This window comes from Centropristis striata, chromosome 15, assembly GCF_030273125.1.
Source record: "Centropristis striata isolate RG_2023a ecotype Rhode Island chromosome 15, C.striata_1.0, whole genome shotgun sequence".
Classification (NCBI taxonomy): domain Eukaryota; kingdom Metazoa; phylum Chordata; class Actinopteri; order Perciformes; family Serranidae; genus Centropristis; species Centropristis striata.
Genome location: NC_081531.1, coordinates 13,537,621 through 13,551,255, shown reverse-complemented (window position 1 = coordinate 13,551,255; position 13,635 = coordinate 13,537,621). Strand labels below are relative to the sequence as shown.

Sequence of the window (13,635 nt, the reverse complement as noted above, 5' to 3'; positions counted from 1 at the left end):
CACGATATCCTCAATTTACCTGTAATGTTAACTGAATCAAACTGTGTGGCTAGGATTCTATGGCTCCATATGTTTAAAAACAAAAAGTTAAAGGGGGAGGGGAGGGGGAGGAGGATGAGTGGGAGGAGGCAAACAGCTCAAAAGTTGCCATATGCCGGCACACAAAATCTCCCACAGTGTCCCCTTGTCACGAGTTCCGGTTGTGTGTCCATTCTTCCTATATGCGTATTACCGATGTACACTGTGTACCGGGACCGTTTGATGCTGAGATGTCTGGGCCTGTGGAAAAGGAATCCGACGAGGATGGGATTCGAACCCACGCGTGCAGAGCACAATGGATTAGCAGTCCATCGCCTTAACCACTCGGCCACCTCGTCCTGTGGCGTTTACTTCTCACAGTGTCGGTAATTATTTACGCTTAAAATAGCTTGTTACATATTTTTGTTCGTACTTTTGTTCGTTATAGTCGTGTGTGCTTAGACCTTCAGAAATGTGTTTTTCACGTTTACCCTTGATCAGAAAATTACGACTAAAGTCCGGCGTAGCTACTTCGTAATTGGTTCGTTTCCCCATCAACTACAATATACAACCTGTGATTGGTTGAAGGGCGGGTGTTACGTTGAATGAATACAGGAAGTATACAGCATGAGACAGTGAGACTGCAATTTGACGTTCGCCGGAGCTATTGAGGAAAATAAGGACACAAGCTGTTGAGTTAGTATCCACTCTTATACCTCTCGATTTTGTTGAATAGTAGCCATCATCCTTAGAAATGAGTCGCATAATATTCACCACGCGTGTTTTTGCTCAGAAACGTCGCAGCGTTTTTAAATGCTCCAGCCGGTTTAGCAAGCACGCTAGGAGCTAATGTTGAGTTAGCGGTGTGAACCATCCTGGACACTAACGGTTTTGCACTATTTACTAAAATGTGTAATTTAAGTGTTGCCCAGCTGTTAGTAGGCTGCCAATCTTAAAGAGGCGTGAAAACGTGTTGCTTTCGGCATAAGTTATAGGAGCTTCTCTTTCTTGATTTGTTTCCTTTTCGTTCATTGAAAGTGAAAAAGAAACCAAGCTCCACTACGTTATCTATAAGTGACTGTGTCCTCTTGAATCGCTGCCATGGTCAGTTAAAAGAGATCAAGGTTCAGACCTGCTGTTTGTATCAGGGACTTAAATTATTTTGGATAGCTCTAATCTTTCTAATCTGGCACTCGCTCCCAACTATCTCTAAAAAGACCCAAATACAGTCATGGAAATAAATATTAGACCCCCCTGTTTCTTCAATATCTTGTTCATTTTAATGCCTGGTACAACTAAAGGTACATTTATTTGGACTAATTTAATGATAACAACAAAAATGGCACATAAGAGTTTAGTCTAAGAGCTGATATCTAGCCATTTTCCATGGTTTTCTTCATAATAACCAAAAACATTTTCAAGAAAACCATGGAAAATGGCTAGATATCAGCCTTTAAATTAAACTCTTATCTCAATAGACTGAAGAAAACAAGGGTGATCTAATAACTGACTGTATATGAAACGGCAGTATTGAATCAGTATTACTGTGAATATTTGTATTACTTTTGGTGCTTTTCTGTGTTATTAAATTGAATAGCTTTTGGTTTTGGGCAAGCAATTTAAAGGCTTCTCCTAGTTTCTGTTGTACGGTAATTTCCATTCAAATTTCATAAAATAAACAATGGTAGTACAGTGTTCTTTAATATATTTTTCATTAAACCAAGTGGCTGGTTTTATAATGCTAAAATCAAGGTCAAGAAAACTATTACTGTCTTGTCAGTACATCAGTACAACTGTAATAAATGTGCATTTGCATTACAGTGTTACAACCTGCTTAACTTGATCTGACAGGTGTGCAAACATTTCCTAGAGCTCATGGTTATGTAAGAAAAAAAAAAGGCCAATGCTGTCAGTTCTAACTAAAATCTCTTTCTCTTGCATTTCTGTCCACCTACTTTCTTTCTCATGACCCATACACACTTTTTTTGCTTCCTTTTCCTTACCTCATCTCTCTCACCTCGTCTCCCTCTTTCCCCACTTCCCTTCCCCTCTCCTAACTCAGTTCTTCATCGTCAGTGTTAAACGTCAGACTAAAGATGGTGGACTCCCAGTACTACCTCCCAAATGAGATTGGCGTCTCTTCACTTGACTGTGGCGAGGCCTTCCGTTTGCTTTCACCCCAGGAGAAAATGTATTCTCACTACCTGTCACGCGCCGCTTGGTAAGTTACTGATCTCAGGATGTAGAAAGGTCAAGTCAAGCTCGGTTGAAATCAAGAAATAAGATATTTATCATCTGTTTTAAATATAAGAAACGTAAGACTTAAGTTTACTGAGGAACTGAAACCCTGTTGACCATAAAAAAAACATTTGCTGTCTCAGGTATGGTGGTCTGGTAGTGCTGCTGCAGACATCTCCAGAGTCGGCAGATATCTTTGTCTTGCTGCAGAGAATCTTTAAGAAGCAGACGCCTGCACAGCTGGAACAGGTCGCCACAGCAACTGGACTCAGCTCCGAGGAATACCAGGTATGAAGTCTTTGTGTCCATGGCTGTTTCTTGTGCTGTCTTAACACACCCTTCCACTCATAAAAATGCAAATGTTCATAATGCTTCACACAGGATATAAAAATTATTTTTTTAGGGATGCCCCAATCCAAAACTCTATATCCAACACTATCATATCAGCCCAATACTGGCCAAAATCACTGGATTGAATACTGTATATAAACTTTGAACAACATGCAGATAAGGCAGAAATGCTACATTTTTTAAGCAGAATGTGGAGGAAAACCTAAACCAAATATTTTAGTTTAAATTGCAATTTTTCATATTATGTTTCTATTTTTTTGTTTTTATAGATGTTTACATACAGTTAAATCCCAGAGGTTAGATTAATCACTGTTTACATTTTTTCTCAATGCATGCAACTTGATATCAGGTGTAGTAGTCTAGATGTTTAGAAATATAATTCCTCTGTTACCCTCCGACTTAAACATTTGCACAAAGTTGCACCTCAAATTTCATTTTGAATGTTCAAATGCTGCTGACTAATCAAAAATGCTGCCAAAAGGTATGTGTGTGGGATAAAGATGAAGAAGCAGAAGTCATATTGTGGGCTACATATAAAAAAGAATGATGAAAGATGGTATTGGATTGGTATCGACAGATAACTCAAAGTTGTGATATCGGGTATGAAAAAGTGGTACAAAGCTTCCCTTATTTTTACACTATATTTATTTGTGTTCAATATTCAGGCATTCTTGGTGTATGCAGCTGGTCTGTATGCCAACATGGGAAACTACAAGTCTTTTGGAGACACCAAGTTCATCCCGAATCTACCCAAGGTAAATAAAATGAACAACTGTACAATCTAATGTCACCGATACAACTAAAATAATATGGTCTGAGGAATTTTGACAGTGTTAAATGTGCTTTGAAATACTTTAATCGTTCTATGGTGTATCCACTTAGGAGAAGCTGGAAGCTCTGGTGAAGGCCAGCCAGGCATTTCAGGAGCAGCCCACTGAGATGCAGGCTCTGTGGGACAGCTGCTCCTGTCTCCTCTACTCCCTGGAAGACAGACAGAAACAGCTGGGCCTGGGGAACAAGGTGGGCTCTTGTGTCATTTAATGAAGAGTTCAGGCCAGCTTCGACCATAAAGCATTATACGTCTACTGTTAATATGTCTACACTATTAGGGTAAGCTGCTCCAACTAGCTGATATCAACTGTGACATATGGTTGTGAATCATGGATATTGGAGGCAGATACTGAAAGACAAGTGAATGCATTTGAAAGGAAGTGCTTTAGAAAGATCTTGCTAATATCATACGCAGCACATCGAACTAATGAAAGTGTTAAAGGTGAAATTGTACAGAAAAGTGGAAACTTTACTCTCCACCATCAAACAAAGAAAACTGAGATAGTTTGGACACGTCACTCGTCATGGCAATGAATTGAGCTTGGCTCATACTATATTAGGCAGAGTACCTGGAAAACGAGGAAGACCTAGAAAGAACTGGCTCTTGAATATTGAAAGTTGGACGAATATGACAACATATAATGCAACAAGAACTGCAGAAGATCGATCAAAACGGAAAGAACTGGTGAAAAACATAATAGTGCAGCCTACGGCCACTTGATTAGGATAATATTTAATGAAATATCATTCTTGTTGTTAGGACTGGAGATATTTGATGAATGTTAGGAGGGCTTTGTTTTGAAATTGAATACTCAAATAGCTTGGAGCAAGACAAATGGTCTGCTGTTTGCCTTTTTAGAAAGCCAATAAACTCAAAACTTCCAGTGTGTTGTACAGGGCACCCAGCACTGAGAAGATGTGTGGCTCAATGAGTATTTTGCTTTTCTTTTCTTCAGGGAATTACCACCTATTTCTCAGGAAACTGCGATCTTGAGGACGCTGAGCTGGCTCAGAAGTTTCTCGACTCGAAAGTACGTAATATTCTCATTTCCACTGTCGTTCCCTTTATCTCTTGTAATAACCCATACTTTCTTTTATCTGAACTCCATTCTGACACATAATTTGTTTTTCTTAATCTTTCACCTCTGCCCTCCATATCGACGGTTCATCCTGTTCCTGTGGCTTTTCTTCCACTTCCACATATCTTTCAGTCAGATTTGACCTATTCTTACTTGTGTTTTGTCTCTTTATCTCTAGAAACTGTCAGCTTACAACACCCGTCTGTTTAAGAGGGACAATGGAGGTAAAGCCTGCTATGAGGTGCGCCTGGCGTCAGCTGTGCAGAAAGGTCAGAACAACCGTCATACATGAGAGCCAGAGTACGATTTATCACATTCAGCAACCATATTGCACTTGTGACAGATTTGGCACACATACTGTAATTCATATCACATGCTCATGTAGACTCCACATGTTATGCTGGACATATTCTAGCTTGTGAACTGAAATGCATTACAATTATCAACAAACTGATGTGGAGAGGTTTATTTTTTCTGTGACTAAAGTTGTTAATGATGCTACAAAGTGAGTTAAAGTAATGTAATGTACACTGCTGCTTCACAGACTGCGCAGTGGAGGGGGAGTGCGACTCGTGCTGCGGCTGCTTCAACTTTGAAGACAAAGAGTTCACTGTGAAGAGGGGCGACTACGCTCCTCTCATGGAGAAAGTCTCTTATTACCTCCAGCAAGCACAGGTGAGAGCGACTGATGTGGTGCAGAATAAAGCCAATGTTCAGTCTGTGTTGTTTAAGCTGTTAAGCTGAAGCCACAACAGGAACAAATTTACCCAAATGTGAAGTTGATGGAACAGTATGAATTTGTTAATTTTTCTGAAATATATAAAATTAATAGTAAAAGAAACGGGATCAAAGTGCTAAAGTTGCATCTTAAAATGAAAAGTGTGTGTTTTAAGCAAAATGATAAGTAAGATAAGATAAACTTTTATTGCACAGCATAAAGTGTATAGCAGGAAGAAGGATCAATATAAAAAAAAAAGGTAGTGTAAAAAAACATAAATATAAAATGATCAAGGGGGGGAATATAAAAGTATAGAACAATATCAACAATAAACAAACAAACAATATATACAGTCATGGAAAAAAATCTTAGACCACCCTTGTTTTCTTCAATTTATTGTTCATTTTAATGCCTGGTACAACTAAAGGTACATTTATTTGGACAAATTTAATGATAACAACAAAATTAGCTCATAAGAGTTTTATTTAAGAGATGATATCTAGCCATTTTCCATGGTTTTCTTGATAATAACCAAAATCGTTACCAAGAAAACCATGGAAAATGTCTAGATATCAGCTCTTAAATTAAACTCTTATGAGCTATTTTTGTTGATATCATTATATTTGTCCAAACAAATGTACCTTTAGTTGTAAGTGGCATTAAAATAAACAAGAAACTGTAGAAAACAAGGGTGGTCAAATCATTTTTTCCATGACTATATATACACACACATATGTGGATGGATATAAAAAAGATATAGTGAATATTCTTGCACCAAATTTAAATGTACATATTGCACAGTATTATGAGATTACTATTAAAGAAGCGGTAATTGTGTGCAGATAAATATATTTAGGAAGTCAAAAAGGAGTGAAATGAGTTGATTAACCTAAAAAAAAATCTAACTGCCATAGTTCCACTTTTGTAATTCTCTTGTAATTCTTACAGGCCTACGCTGCCAATGAGAACCAGAAAAAGATGCTTGAAGAGTACAGTAAGAGCTTCACCTTTGGCTCGGTCGAAGCCCATAAAGAGGGCTCGCGCTACTGGATCAAAGATAAGGGACCAATTGTTGAGAGGTGAGTCCGCTGAACCTCGGTTTATCAAATCAACATGATCTTTTTGTGATATCAAATCATGCTTACCTTAAATTATATCTGATTTATAAAAGACATAACAGATCTGTTGCTGTGCTTTCTTTGGTCCAAATTAAGTGATTATTTCCTTAAACTGTGCAGCTATAATGCAGGCCTCCTCCCCCTCAGTTAATAATCTTGGAAACCTTTCTCTCTCTGCTCTTCACTCGTCATAACTCTGTCTTCTTCTCTCAGTTACATAGGATTCATAGAGAGCTACAGGGACCCATTTGGCTCCAGAGGAGAGTTTGAAGGTAACTAGCATGGTGATCAAGAACAATTATATATATTTTGGCATGGAAGCTGTGATCATGGGCCTGTCCAAGTTTGATTGCTGTCATATAGAGCTGAAGAGTATTTGTGGGAAATTTATATTATGATTGAGCTACTTTGAAACACTTAAAGTGACTACAAGGAGTTTTTATCTGGTTATAAAACAGTTTCAATTTAATACTGATACCTCCATACAGGTGCATCTCAATAAATTAGAATATCATAGAAAAGTTTATTTATGTCAGTAATTAAATTCAAAAAGTGGAAATAACACATCATATTGATCCATTACACACAGAATGAAACATTTCATGTCTTAATGTATTTATTTTCTTCTAATTATAATGATTATGGCTTACATTTAATGAAGACCTAAAATTCAGTGTCTCAAAAAAATTGAATATTAGAAAAGACCAATTTTAAAAAGTATGTTTAATATGGAAATGTTGGCTTCTGAAAAGTATGTCCATCTTTATGACTCAATACTTGGTTGGGGCTGTTTGACTTGACCTGTATGACACACTTAAGCCAATTGAGACCATCAGTGAGAAGCTTTTTCTCTATAGTTAATTTTAATAATGCATGTCCCCAGGTCTGTTTAATCAATTTACTTTGGCTTTGTGATGTCACCTCTAGGTTTCATTGCGATTGTCAACAAGGCAATGAGCGAGCGTTTTGCCAAACTGGTGAACTCAGCGGAGGTCTTACTCCCCGAGCTGCCGTGGCCGAGGGAATTCGAGAAGGACACTTTTCTCAAACCGGACTTCACCTCGCTGGATGTTCTCACCTTCGCCGGCAGCGGAATACCAGCTGGCATCAACATCCCCAACTGTATGTACACTGAGCTACAGCTTCTACCTGCACTCTGTGTCAATTAGCACGATTCAGTTGTGTATTTGTATTTACATATTTGTGTTTTTGTGTGCAGATGATGACATCAGACAGTCGGAGGGCTTTAAAAACGTGTCACTAGGCAACGTGCTGGCTGTAGCCTATGCTACACAAAAAGAAAAGCTCACCTTCCTGGAGGAGGAGGACAAGGTACCTTCCACAGCTTCCTGATTCTCTTACACACAGGCTCTCTTATCGCTCTCACACACTAATTCTTGTGTGTGTTTACTCCAGGATTTGTTCATCAAGTGGAAGGGTCCGTCATTCGAGGTGCAGGTTGGACTTCACGAGCTGTTGGGTCATGGAAGCGGCAAGCTGTTGGTCCAGGTCTGTTACATATATTGATTTCTGACCGTTAAATAGTGTTTCATTTGCTAATATTTGCTAATATATTCGATTTGGGTTTCTTTTGCTCCGTCCTGTCCTACAGGATGACAAGGGCGAATTCAACTTTGACAAGAGTAAAGTGACCAACCCAGAGACAGGAGAACCAGTAAGTTTGTTTGGGTGGAAAACCTTTTTTTATTTTTATTTTTTTCATTTAGCAAAAAGAGCACAGAAGCCCTGAAAGTCAAGGTGGATTTTATTCATTTTTTCGGACATTGTTGGCCTCGTACGTACAAGATAAACTTAGGTTTTGGCCGGAAAAACTTTTAGGCTTAATTAGGCTGTTTTGAGGGAAGTCACAAAGGGAAGTGATAGTTCAGCAAATTGCAGTATAAACAAAATGTTTTACCGCATCAGTTAACTACAAATGTCTGTAAAACATAATGGGACTGTGCATAGATGCCAACTTGGGTCAAACAGTGTAGATTTAAGGTCTGATGGAACCATATTGTGAAGAGACTGTGTGTTGCAAATGGCTACTTAATATTTCCGTCAGATGGGTGAATGTGATCATGGTGTCTGCAGGCAGGGTAAACCTTCCTAATGTGTACATGATGCAGCTGGATGCAAGAATGAGATAAACAGTGCCTATTGTATGTCCGTGCATGTAAAACGGAGCTTGGAACTGGCTGTGAGTGGCTCACTTCACAACATGCAGTGTAGTGAAGTTGAATTGCACTTATAGGCTATATTGTAACGTTTATTGTCAAGTCAGATGTGTGTTTCTGCGACACTGTCAACATGTCTTCGATTTGTGACAGGAGCTGAGGTTGACTATGTGGACATAATAAGCATATTGTGCATGTCCGCGCCAGGTCAACGTGACTGCTAACGTTATAGCCTATAAGCGCAATTCAACTTCACTACACTGCATGTAGTTTAACCCTGCCTTTCAGGGCTTCTGTAAAAGAGGCAAGGTAACTGAAGGTGTGAGTTTATTTTTTAGGTGTCCAGTTGGTATCGAGGCAGCGAGACGTGGGACAGCAAGTTCTCCACGATTGCTTCTTCTTATGAGGAATGCCGCGCTGAGTGTGTCGGACTCTATCTGTGTCTCAACAAGCAAGTGCTCAGGTATCATGTTCTCATTCTCATTCTGTATCTCTGTGAAGTTGACATATTAAACTTTTTGTTTTAACTATGGCCTGGGTGAATACTCAAATCCGATTGGCTGCTGAAATTCCTGACAATGGACTCCTACTGCATCCCCGCTTCCAGGAACATCTGGGTCATAAATAACACAGAGTGCAATAATAAGCTAATACTTTTTAAGCATGTTCAATTAAAAACTAAACATAAAATATATTTTATGTTCAAACTGAAACGTGAGTTTTGTTTTTTGGAAATATAAACACCCGGAATGCTAAATTTGATGCATTTTTTTTATTTATTTACGTTTTACACATCGCTCCAACATCTATGGAGGAGGCGCCAGTGAATCTGTCTGTTCAATATTCTAAATTTGTGTACTGTGCTCTAGTAGTATCAGTCTTTATCTATAACCATAGCAACATAGCCTCTGTTTTTTATTGTAATTATTTCCAACACTTAGTGTATTCCTTTAATGCCTCATCCTCCAAATTCCACAGCAAGAAGACTGTAACACCCTAGCTGCAGGAAGTGCACTGCCCCTCTGAACTTTCTGATACTGCTTGATGAGGTGTCCATTATCAGGAATTAACCCATTGACGCCTAAAATGCCTGTAAAACCTCTGGGCGATTTTAAAATAACCCCCTAAAACCTGAAGTTTTTCTGGAAATTCAACAGAAGTGTCAACGCTTCTACTAAATAATAGATTTTTCAGCCTCGGTAGCAGATAGAAATGAAATTCAAAAAGTATTTGAGAGCTTATACAAATACTACAAAACGACGTATCAGCTTTCCAGGCTTCAATGGGTTAAAGGGGAAAATAACTAATATCATACTGCTATTTAGGCTGTTTGACAGTAATTGGAGTTGTTATTATTTCTGGTTAAGTCCAGGTGATTTGTGGCTGATGGTTGTGAGTGAGGCAAACATGTTAACCATTGCCTTTATCTGTGTCTGTGTGTGTATTCCAGTATTTTTGGCCACGATGGCCAGGATGCAGATGATGTGGTGTACGTTAACTGGCTCAGCATGGTCAGAGCTGGACTGTTGGGTCTGGAGTTCTACACACCTGAGAGCAAGAGCTGGAGACAGGTAATGTGTCGGCACATCGGGTTGCTTTTCTCCATAACATGCTTTCTCTCTCACTCTTTACTTGGACTTGTTTGCAACCTGTAACAATGAAGCACAACTTTATAAATGCATTCTTTCATATATGTAGAATTTTGGAGATTCATACTTTTGACAAGTCAACATAGAGACCATTAAACATGTGTTTCTTTGGACTGGACCGTCTCAGTTTTTTCTGTCTGTGTAGTCTTAAAATCTGTCTCTGTATATGTCCCGTGACACTCTTATGAACAATTTATGTAACATATATGTATGTATGTTTGTTGTCTAAAGGCTCACATGCAGGCTCGTTTCGTTATCCTGCGTGTCCTGCTGGAGGCCGGGGAGGGCCTGGTGGGCCTGGAGGAAGTGACAGGACCAGACGGCAAGCCTGACGCCCGAATCACCCTGGACAGAAGCAAGATCCACACTGTGGGCCATAACGCCATCCACAGGTTCCTCCGTAAATTGCAGGTATGTGTAAATCAGGTTTTGGATCTTGCTTGGACAAAACAAGGAATTAAGATATGCCATGTATGGATGGACATTTTTTCTTACAGATTTTTTTTTTTTTATGTTTTGCAGACCAAACAATGAATTGAATCATAGAAATAATCAGCAAATGTATGGCTAATGACAATAATTGTTAGTAGCAGATCTAAATTATTAGGAATTTATTTATCAGGAAAGTCATACAAAGTCCAGGAGTTGAAAATACAATTTGGTACATAGAATTTTAGTCGGGCAATATACAGTAAATACATTTTGATTCAAACACCAGTCCAACAGATGTACTAAGTTGCTTTCCATTTTTATTTTTACTTTAATCTTAATCAAACTATAAACAGCTGAACAAAAGATGTCACACTGACTGTGATATGAGTAGATCTTTAAAAAAAAAACCGATAGTCTCTTCAGCAGTTTACTTAGTTGGCATGCTAACTAATGCAAACCTGGTCTCCTTGGTTTAATGTACTGGATCCATTTTGATCACAATCCTTCAAATTTCCCTAATTGCATTTTTATAGCGAATGTTAGTTTCTCCATGATGTAAGTTTTGTGTACAATTTTCAACCAATCTTCCAAAGTTGGGGCATCTGGTTGTAACCACTTCCTAGTAGGGCTTTTTTCCCTCCAACAAGCAATATTCTTTTTAAGTATTTGTCTGCTATAGACTGGATATCTGGCACTATATTGCCTAAGTACACAGTCAGAGCACCAAATAGAATAACAATACGAAATACAGTTTCCAGACAGTTGTGGATTTCATGTCAATAAGATGCAAGTTTCGAGCAATTCCAAAGAACCACATGACTTCCAACAACTTGTTCCAGCACCTTCAAAAAAAATAAAAAAATTCTATTTTCATACTAACATGACATAAAGGACACCTGTGTTTGAATGAATAGTATCAGTAATCATCTCCCTGTATGATAACTATTTAGTTCCCCCACCTCGACACCCAACATGTTGCTAACCTTTGTCCACCGTTTTGCAGGTCTTGAAGGCAACAGCAGATGTGGAAGGAGGCAGGGCTCTCTATGACGGCTACTCCACTGTCAGCGACAGCGGTGCTCACAACTTCTTGCGTCTCCGGGAGACGGTCCTGCTGAGGAAGGAAGCTCGTAAGATGTTTGTCCAGGCCAACACCAAAGTCAATGGTATGCACCTGCATCTGTAGCTGCTGTGGGGGTTCGATAACACAGATACACATACAAACACACATCTGTTTTTCTGATGCTATTTAATTTTAGTGCATCACTGACAAAACTGAGGTTCTTGTGTCACTTTTATAATAGAAATCTATTTTTTTAAATTCTTTTCTAACAGCTTTCGAGTGACTGTGCCAGTCAATGGTATCTTATAAAAGTTAGTCTTGTGAGTGTTTTTGGACGGCACTACTCGTTAACAAGAGTAGGAACGAGTCTCCAATTACAGCAGAAAAAGTTGCTAGATTTTTTTGCTAGTTGCTTTTTTGAAAAAGAGTCGCTAGAGGGGTCTGAATAGTCGCTAAATATAGCAGTCGCTAAGTTGGCAACACTGCTTGCTCGTCAGTCTGTTGTCACATTCGGACTCCGTTGGTTAGCTGCTACAAAATTACCTGTATGGGAACAGAGGGCGAAGGGAACTAACTAGTGGGCGGAGCCAAAATACTCGGCCACTTTCCAGAAAGAACTCAAAGTACTCAATGGAAACACGCCTATTGTGTTATTCCCGAATGCGGTTGTACATCCAGTGACTCAATTATAGACACTCAGTTATTTATTAAATCTGACTCTGTGTGGTTTCCAGGAGACAGTGTGGAGCTGGTTGAATATGAAGGCAGTGTGGCAGGTTTGATTCAGTCCTTCACGGAGCGCTTCCAGGATGACGCGGAGCAGCTGGAGACCGACCTTCTGGAGCTGTGCAAAAGAGACGCCCCCTGCTGGTGTTGATGTATAGACTGATGATCTGCTCCATAGGCTTCAGAGATACCAACTATAATCAGATTGCTTTAAACCGTATATTAAAGCAAATTGATTGGTAACGGATGTTAGAACACACAAAACTGCAAAATGATCCATATCCTTTAAGGGGAGACTTCTGAAGAGACTAAATTAAAAGGTTCATACAATACAACAAAGCCATAAGAATAGAACACATCTGCCAAAGACACCAGCCACAGTTTTTTTGTAGCCATGACTCCAATGTCAGGTGCTGTCTTTGATAACACGATCAAATACCAGTAAATGCTCTGATACGACACCACGACTCTGTTAGATGCATTTAGGACGCATGTTTTTCTAATAACCAATATTAAGAACTGTCCATTAAACCAATGCTGCCTGACAATATAAATGGTTCCTGGGTATAAACACTTTTACTCTACAATAATGGCATGGTCAGAATAAGGCTTTAATCTTCACAAAATGATCATTATGACATGTTTGTCTTTGCTCAATATGATGTCAATGAAGTGATTTTTACAGTCAGCTTTTGGCTAAAAATATCCCATCCTCAGCTTGTTTGGTGGGCCTTGTTGTTGGTGATGACTTCACAGGTTTAGACTTGACATGACATGACAGCTTAAAGTTGACTCCAAGGCAAAATAAAAAAAACTTAATGTGATTTTTTTTGCCAGGTTTGGAAAAAGTAATTCACGGCTGATTACTTGACAATATAAAACAAAATACTGCTCTGAAAGGCCTAGAAGAATACTGTACGTAAGAAATGTGGTGTTGAATCTGCACAAATAAAATTTGTTTGATAAGATCTGAGTCCTATTTTTTTCTGTCCATTCTTTAGGAAATTTACCCGCAATCTAAAATTAACTTTAAATATATTTTCATAACATTAGAAATATTACCTTATATACCTATAACCTTATGTTTTTAGGCAGGAAATTATCAAAATGGCTCATGCTCAATTGAAGTCTGAAGTTCTGGACTGTATATTTCATGATGAAAATCATAGGACGGGTTATTTTTCTTTCAAATGACAAATAATTGCTGCTCTGTTTTTTTTTTTTTTTTTAATGTT

The 13,635-nt window shown here is 38.7% G+C and overlaps 1 protein-coding gene and 1 non-coding gene across 3 annotated transcripts; one reads left to right on the top strand and one right to left on the bottom strand.

Moving 5' to 3' along the window:
• The first annotated feature begins 250 nt into the window (after nt 1-250).
• On the top strand, nt 251-13,366 carry LOC131987125 (dipeptidyl peptidase 3-like). 2 transcript variants are annotated; one of them, XM_059352283.1, is made up of 19 exons: nt 251-404; nt 2,081-2,239; nt 2,400-2,544; nt 3,273-3,362; nt 3,490-3,627; nt 4,395-4,469; nt 4,696-4,786; nt 5,062-5,192; nt 6,184-6,314; nt 6,567-6,625; nt 7,281-7,475; nt 7,573-7,685; nt 7,770-7,862; nt 7,966-8,028; nt 8,869-8,993; nt 9,981-10,101; nt 10,411-10,590; nt 11,615-11,777; nt 12,409-13,366. In XM_059352283.1, the coding sequence occupies exons 1-19, from the start codon at nt 262-264 to the stop codon at nt 12,549-12,551; spliced, it is 2,358 nt and encodes a 785-aa protein (XP_059208266.1). In that variant the 5' UTR covers nt 251-261; the 3' UTR covers nt 12,552-13,366. The 2 variants fall into 2 exon arrangements, with proteins under 2 accessions (XP_059208266.1, XP_059208267.1); XM_059352284.1 differs by lacking the exon at nt 251-404 and adding an exon at nt 447-714.
• trnas-gcu (transfer RNA serine (anticodon GCU)) lies at nt 296-377 on the bottom strand. The gene has a single exon. It is a non-coding gene; the product is annotated as a tRNA-Ser (tRNA).
• Nucleotides 13,367-13,635: the final 269 nt, after the last annotated feature.

What these genes read in the sequence shown, in the direction of transcription:
- LOC131987125 (XM_059352283.1), top strand. Translation starts at nt 262, where the DNA reads ATGCTGAGATGTCTGGGCCTGTGGAAAAGGAATCCGACGAGGATGGGA. An exon ending in AGCTGGGCCTGGGGAACAAG is followed by an intron (nt 3,628 to 4,394) that starts GTGGGCTCTTGT and finishes TCTTTTCTTCAG; the next exon opens with GGAATTACCACCTATTTCTC. An exon ending in GGCGTCAGCTGTGCAGAAAG is followed by an intron (nt 4,787 to 5,061) that starts GTCAGAACAACC and finishes GCTGCTTCACAG; the next exon opens with ACTGCGCAGTGGAGGGGGAG.